General features: G+C 43.0%; 1 protein-coding gene across 1 annotated transcript in view; it reads right to left on the reverse strand.

The window, feature by feature from the left end:
- Positions 1-407: 407 nt before the first annotated feature.
- Positions 408-8,004, reverse strand: part of CD8A (CD8a molecule) — a 9,918-nt gene continuing 2,321 nt past the window's right edge. The window contains exons 3-5 of the mRNA XM_029910654.1: positions 6,712-6,828; positions 5,973-6,003; positions 408-459 (exon numbers count right to left, since the gene is read on the reverse strand). Of these exons, the coding sequence (XP_029766514.1) occupies positions 408-459; positions 5,973-6,003; positions 6,712-6,828 (200 nt within the window). The remainder of the gene's footprint in view (positions 460-5,972; positions 6,004-6,711; positions 6,829-8,004) is intronic.

Genomic DNA, 8,004 nt, shown 5'->3' on the forward strand with positions numbered 1-8,004 from the left:
TTGAAGTCAATTGGTATATATCTGAGTAAGGACAATAAAAATCTCAGGATTTGTGCCACAGACTTCAGTAAGTGGGGGCTTTGCTAGAGTTATGGACTACGTCATTTGGCATATTTTTCTTTTTAATGACTTGGAAACCAGCTTGAAAGATTCAACCAAGAAAATTTTGGAGGGAGCTACATTTTAAAATCCAGGCAATAGAATTGATGTAGAAAGTGGCTGGTGTCCAGCATTATCTATACGCTCTTTTTGAAGAATTTGCCTTTTAAAACTTAACAGAATAGAAAGTACAAGAACATTTTAAAAAATAAAGCGAGGGCGAGAATCAGTAATCCAAATGGACGTATGGTTTGTTTATGCAGTGACAGCTCCTGTTTGGAGATCCAGATGCAAATGGCTCAGTCACGTTACACGTATCTGTTTGGCATGCTGGGTTTTCCATTGCTCCCATTCATAGGCCTAAAGAGAGAGGAAAAGGCAATGTTTACAATTTATTTGGATGTGAAGTGAACAAGAAAATGAGTTCTGTAAAAAAGCAAGATCCACCAGCATTGATCAGCTCATCTGGCCTTCATCTAAACCAATGGTTCTCAAGCTGTAGGCCATGGAGTACTTCTGGGTACACTTCACACTGGCGAAGCACCTGCCAGTCATCAGCTAGTGACACTTTCTGCTTGCTGCAGCCCGCTCCATAACTCTTTCAGGACCTTACAGAGGCTTTTTGATCAACAAAACAGTCCCCAATCTGGATCCTGTACAGCTGCTTCGTATTGTTCTTTGTGACATGGTATTGCCAATCCTAAACATCAAAAATCATGAGTCAGGGCCCCAGTAATCATGAGACTGCCTTTAAAAGCATGAGATTTAAAAAAATAATAATAATGCATTTTGGCTTCTTTTTATTTGCCTCTGGTTTCTGAACCTTTGGGTTACACTCAGGTTATGTTTTCAGGCATTTCTCTGAAATCATGAGGGCTAGAAATGCCTTTTTTTAAATGAAAGCCGAGACTCTTACATATTCACATGACTCCTGGAGTTAGCACCTTAACATTAAATATCATGAGACTTTTGATAAAATGGCAAGAATTAGCTTGTGGCTTTTTTGGAAGAAGTACAACCATGATCAAATTTGTCTGCTGTGCCAGACCTGGAGGAGTTACAAGCACTCAGGGAAGAGAACTATAATGCAAAGTGACCTGGATTGATTAGGGCAGTGGGGGCTGCAGGCAACTGGGGGAAATCCAGTCGAATGTACTGTAAGGTTCTGTGCAGAGAACAGGAAATAGACAGAAGAAAAAAGGAGGGAAGTAACTAAGCTGTCAATACCAACCATGTCAGAGTGAGTTTATTTGCTCTACTGTCCTGCTATTACTTTTTCACGTAGCTAAGATTCCTGGTTTCTGCAAGGCAGATGTGGCTTCTGGACTTGGAGGGGGAAAGGGCATGTGGTCCCTGATCTTAAGAAAATATGTAAATGTTTAAGAACCACAGATCGAAATGTGTACTTTGTAGAGAAGTCTTGTATCAAACATAAGTAGGCTTGGCAGAATTTGATTTTTATTTTTTTTATAATTTTGAAAGATAATGTCAATGTCTATTTTAAAGCAATTTTTTAGATTTTTATCAATTTATACGTTTACAGTTGCACAATTTATGGGTTTTAAGACTTTTTTCTATTTTTATCGATTTAAATTTTCACAATTGTGGGAAATTATGGGGGATGGACAATTATTTCATGACCTTAGATTTGAAATTCAAAGCTTTAAAGTTAGAGCTTTATAAACCATTAAAACACAAATTGTCAACATCACATGTCAAAATATACGAAGTAAATAGCCTTAAATCAAGCAGTCATACCTGTTTTTACTATTCATTTGCTAGGTCATTTGCAATAAGCCTAATTCACAAGAATAAATAAGAGGATGTTGACTAATAAGTTCTTAAACAGCATTTTTCTTACTTTGCCTATTTGTAAATTTCAATTATCGATGGAAATATATTTTTGTCGGTTTGTGTGTGTGCGGTGAAATCAGTGTTTACTGACATTTACTGATAAAAATCGAATCCTTCCAAGACTAAAGACTTGTCTTTACTTTCAAGGCCCCTCACAACCTATCAACTACTGCCTCCGATAGGCCATGAAATCAGACTCCATCTCCCACTTGTTAAATTTTCAAACAAGCACCTTTGTGCTTTCTCCCATGCTGCCCCTAACGCTTGGGAGAAACTCCCCATAAACATCTGCATAACTAATACATTATCCTCCTTCAAACTCTTTCTGGCTGTGATGCCTACAAAAAACTTGACAACGGTTAGGCTGCTGGTGCTCGGAGACCATTGCCTGTCATGCTGACCAACATCGTCTCATTGGTTCCTTGTACTCCCCTGTATGTCTGTATCCATCTGTTGTCTCCTGTCTAATACCTAGACTGCGAGCTCCTTGGGGATTTATGTTCTATGTTTGTGTAGCACCTAGCACAAAGAGGTCCTGATCCGTGGACTGGGGCGCTTAGATGCTACAATAGTACAAATAAATAATCACCATCATACTTTACTTTACGATGAAAGCTGGCAGCAATTAATAAGCCTGCTCCTACTTCCCTCTTGCTGTGCTCTCCAAGTCTACTAACGGCCAAATGCTGACAAGTGGTGAGCATCTTGGGCCTGATCCTGCTAGCCCTTCTCAGTCATGTGAGTTGTAGCTCCGAAAGCTTGTGTGAGCTTGGGACTGCTTGTGTGAGCAAAGGATCATGGGTCCAGCCTCCTGCTTAGCACCCACCACCTCCATTCACTTCAGGCACTTGTCACCTCACAGGAAGGGCTCAGTACACACAGGATCAGGCCCAGGATTGTCAGTGTTTTGTCTGGAATCACCTTCTTCTATAGTAATCTGTTTCATCAGGTTCAGCTAAAAGGAAAGTCTAGCGGGCCAGATCCTCAAGCAGTGTAAGTCTGCGCCTCTCCAGGGCCTTTGGATGTACGCTTGTTTACAGCAGCTGAAGATCTAGCTCAGTGTACAGTGCATACTTTCACTGAAAAATCATTTGCGGTGGAAAAAATAAACCCTGAAGTTGCCAGTGCCAGTCCTGGGGCCAGATCCTGTTGAGAAGCAGTCCTTTATCATCTTAGCCCTGGTCTACACTGAGGGGGAGTGGGAGGCATTGATCTAAGTTATGCAACTTCAGCTTGGTGGAGTACAGGAGTTGACAGGAGAGCACTTGGGGGTCGATGTATTGCATCTACACTAGACGCGATAAATCGACCCCCGCTGGATTGATTGCTGCCCGCCGATCCGGCGGGAGTTTAGACATACCCTGAGTCGTACCACTGACTTCTGAAGAGCTGTTATTGAAATCAGTGAACTGCTCACCAGAGCAAGGACTACTCCTGTGAATAAAGGTTTTCAGGATTGGGCCTTTAATTCTCATTTCCCATCAATATGTGTGATATTCATTTTATTCACTACGGTAAAGTGTAAGGTTTAAATGCCTCACATTACAAAAAGAAAACTGGTACTTCTCCTTTAACAGCTCCTAGCTCTAACATTCTCCAAGATGTTCTTTCTGGCCTGAAACTTTCCAAGCTTTGGTCAGCCCTCAGGTGAATTTCTGGGGAAGTTTGAGTGCAATCCATTCAGCTGTTTTTGAATGGAGCCGGGAAAAATATACATACTTGTTCCCATTTCCCCAAGATTTCATTTTGTGCACAAATGACATATCGACAGATGAACTTGACGCACTAAGGCATAATTGCTTTGCTAAGTTTTTTGGGGGGAAAGTTTTAAAATAATGGAAATGTAAGTAATTAAAATATAATTTTTCTGGCATACACAGAAAATCTGTTTCCTGAGGCACTTAGAATCTCACGCTATTGGTTCTACACTCCATAGTTCTGCTGTTAGGTTTTTGCCATACTAACATAGCATAGGAATTTCAATGGGAGTTTTGGGTAGGCAAACAGGCAATATTTTTATTTATTATTACAGTAGTACCTAGGAGCCCCAGTCATGGACCAAGGCCCGATTGTGCTGGGTGCTGTACAAACACAGAACAAAAAGATACGTCGTGGCATGATGACCTCTTGGCCAACACACCAGGGATTGAACTGGGGACATCCAGAGGTAAAAGCAAGAGCTGCTATAGCTTGAACTAAAGTATCAACCCTTTTTAGCTGGGGGCTGTAATAGAGCTAAGTGAATATTTTTTTTTCACCACAAAATGCATTTTTCAGGTCACCAAAACTATTTGCGAATTAGGGTCAAAGTTAGTGGGTAGTTTTGGCCAAAAACAATTGGAATTTTATTTTCAAAAATGTTGAAGTGTATCGGTTCAGCTGTTTCAAAATGAAAAATATGGAGTTTTGGTTTCAAAATGGTATTTTATTTTGAAATTTAACTTTTAGAAAAAGAAAGGGTAAAAGGCCCCCCAAAACAATCCAAAACTGAACAAAACCCCTTGTTTTGGGTTGAACAAAATGTTTCATTTGACCTGAAACAAAATTTTTTTGTTTGGCAAGGAAAAATAGCAAAAATTCAGTTTTGGTTCTAACTGAACCATTTCCCCTCCGAGTTCAACCCACAAACTGAAAAATATCTGTTATACGCTCAGCTCTTGACCATAACAACTTCCATCCTCTGTAACTCAACACAGAGGGTGCCTGTAACACACACTCCGCAGTGGATTAGAATAGCACTTTGTAAGGCAATACATAGCTCATACTGGAGATAGAGTGAGATAATAGAGGCATGTATTTTTTAGGTTCCTGTGTAAAGCTGCTATGATGTGGTCCCAACGCTGTGATCGCAGTGTTATATTTAAAGATCAGAAGGCATTTTCATTCTAAAACCCTTTCACAAAACATTACTCTTTGGGCAGCAATTTCTAATGCTTGATCTCAGCCTAGGAGTTCCTTTTTAATAGCTTTTAACAATCTGGTAACCATTCTGTCTTAGGGAGATATTAAAAACAGCATTTTTCTGATGTTAATTTTTCTCAGATGAATTTATTCATGTAGGTAACTCAAAAATAGCTTGTTCTGAAATTTAAAATCTGACATATGTGGGTCCTGAAGCGGGAATGTGAGCTTAGCTTTATCTGCAGACATTGGATCTGCCAAAGAAAAGGCTCTGGAGGTTTGAAAATACCACCCTGAGCATTCATTAAGTCCAGATCATCTAAATGCTAATCCCAACCCTGACACTTAGGGCTTGTCTATTGTATGGATTTCTGCACCAATGTAGTTCCACCAGTGCAAATCCCTAGTGTGCACTCACTGGGACAGTGTAAAATGAGGCTCACACAAGTGTGACTTGCCCCTGTTTAAAAAATCTTCTGTAGACCTTCGGGAAGTCATTTAAAACTACTTAAACCTGCCTGCCTCAGTTGATCCAGAAAAGGATTTAAGTACAGCTCAGCTTTAAGCATGTGTGTAGTCCCACTGTCTTCAATAGGATCATGCATGTGCTAAAATATTTTTTGGGGTCCAGCCCAGAGGGCTCAGCACCTTGCACCCCTTAGATAACACGGGCCAATGTGACAGCACGCCTGCTGGAAAAGCAAACTATACTTTCCCCTATTATCCGTGACGGAGACATGTAACATTTGGTAGGTACACTGGGTGATCCTCTAATGAAAGGGCCTACTGTAATTCATATCCACAAAGTCTGCAGCCTGCAAACTCTTTGAGGCATGAACTGTCTTCCTGTGCGTCTGTACAGCACCTACCCTATATTGGGTGCTAGTGTATTTAAATGGTCTATAATAATAACAAAGGGGAAAGGGTTAAAGCAAGAACCTTAAGGCTGATTTTCCGGACTTAACGACACACACAAGCCCTCAGAAGTAATATTGTGTGCATGTGAGGGGGCCGATGCGTGGGACTTTTTGGCTTGTGGTATCAATTTACTTTATAACACGCTGTGCAAGAAGCCACTGAACTAAAGAGAAAATGCCCCCAAATGGAAGTTTACCAACCTTTTACATTTGCATCTTCGTCTTCTGGTTTCTTTTAAAAGAAAAGAAGATGAAGTTGAAAGAATTAGCAAGCGAGTCATCGTTCCGTAAAAAAGACGCTGCAGCACCACATTACCGGCATTCCCCCCCCACCCCAAATTATCCTCTGCATGCTAGAGCTGAGTTTATATTTGCTGTAGGTTTGGGTCAGCCACTGTCTCTTTTAGTTTTCTTTTGGGCAACCCTTAAGCAAGGCAAGTTAGTCCTTATCCAACACATAGTCCTACTGAGGTCAATGAAATTGCTCCCAGGAATAAGAGCCACTCATGTGATTAATGGCTGCAGGATTGAGCCTTCGGTTTGTATTCAGGACTAAAACTCAAAACTGGAGCATTGACTGTACGTTACTGTTTGCTATCGATACCAATCTGCAAAGCCAGTGAACATTTGTTTGCCGTGGTTATTTCTACAATAGGCAAGCGGCATGGATTGCCAGAAGAGCAGAACCAAATTTACACGAGGTAACTGAGACCTGAACCTGAAAAAGAAGGAGGACTTTTTCAGTAAAAAGCTAAACAAAGTCAGTCTGGAAATAGGGCGTACGGTACATTTTAACGGTGCAAGTAATTGACGATTGGAACCATTTACCAAGGGTCATGGTGGAGTCACCATCACTGACAATTTTTAAATTTAAACCGCTGCTCTCTGGCCTGGGAGCTAAGGAGTATCTGGCTCAGCCGGATGGAGGGGAGTCACTTACTTTGACACACTGTGATGGTGACCAGCAGGGCAATGAGGAGGAGCAGACAGGCGCTGGTTAAGGGGACCCAGATGTAAAAGTCACAGGATAAATCCAGCCCTTTCTTTGGGGCTTTCGCTGCAGAAACAAAATAGCGTAAAAAATAAAACTAAACCAGGAGCTTCAGCGATCCCCCGCCCCGGCTCCGCTCCAAGAGGTGGGATCAGGCGGTGGGTGGGGGTGCAGGATGCATTCGGTGCAGGGGAGGGAGGGACAGGTGCATGGTGCACCACGTGCTGTGGAGACAGAGACGACCCATGCTGGCCAATAGTGGGGGGAGCCATTTCTGCTACTAAGCAGCGATCCCAGAAGGGAGGACGGGGCTTGTGCTCATGTGTGAGCCGCTGAATTTATCTGCAGGGCTGGTTTAATGAGCCGCCGGGTTTCCCTCCGCAGGGAAAACACGTGGCCGGCAAACCCGGGTTTGGGATCTGTCCAGCCCGGGAAAGCCAGCGCGAGCCCGGGAGCCAATGCTGCGTGCAGAGCGAGCAGCCAGGGCGTGTGAAATCACAGCCAGCCCCGCCGCTGGGGGCTCTGGCTCCCCCAAAGCTGTGGGGACGGGCCAAAGCCGGTACCTGTGTTCGGGGAATGTTTGCAGGGTTCCTTGCTGCCGGTGGTGGTGCTGAGCTCGGGGGTGGTCGCCTTCGTAGTGGGGACTGCGGTGGGGGGTGCTGGAAACAAGAATGGAAACAACAGGTAGTGAAGTCAATCTCTGTCCCTTCATCTCCTCTCGCTGCCTTTCTCTGTCCCTCCCTCCAGGACTCACTCCCTCAATAGAGCCAATAGAGGCCGTGCTCCCACGTACCCATAGCCCATGTGGACAGCAACTCCTTCCCCAGCCAAGGCTACTCTGTAGGGATCTCCTGGGGCAATCCCAGTCCTGGAACAGACTCCAAACTCCTTTATCTATCTATCTATCCATCTATCTATCTATCTATCTATCTATCTAGCTAGCTATCTATCTATCTAATCTGGTTTTATCCTTCTGCCCATCATCATAATATCTGGGTACCTTCCAGTCCTCATAAAATCAGTAGCAATAGCAAAGCCCCTAGTGGACGTTACGGAGTCTCTGGCACTTATCCCATTTTGGGGTCAAAACTCTGCTTGGGTAAGGTTTGGGGTTTGATTTTTTAAAAGATTTTCTTAATGTTTAGGGGTTGGTTGGGGTTTGTTGAGTAGAAGGGGGTATCAGTGATGGTGTTTGTTGGGTAGAAGGGGGTGTCAGTGATGGGGTTTGTTGGGTAGAAGGGG

Source organism: Terrapene carolina, unplaced genomic scaffold (genome assembly GCF_002925995.2).
Source record: "Terrapene carolina triunguis isolate 2854851 unplaced genomic scaffold, T_m_triunguis-2.0 Scaffold66, whole genome shotgun sequence".
Lineage (NCBI taxonomy): Eukaryota > Metazoa > Chordata > Testudines > Emydidae > Terrapene > Terrapene triunguis.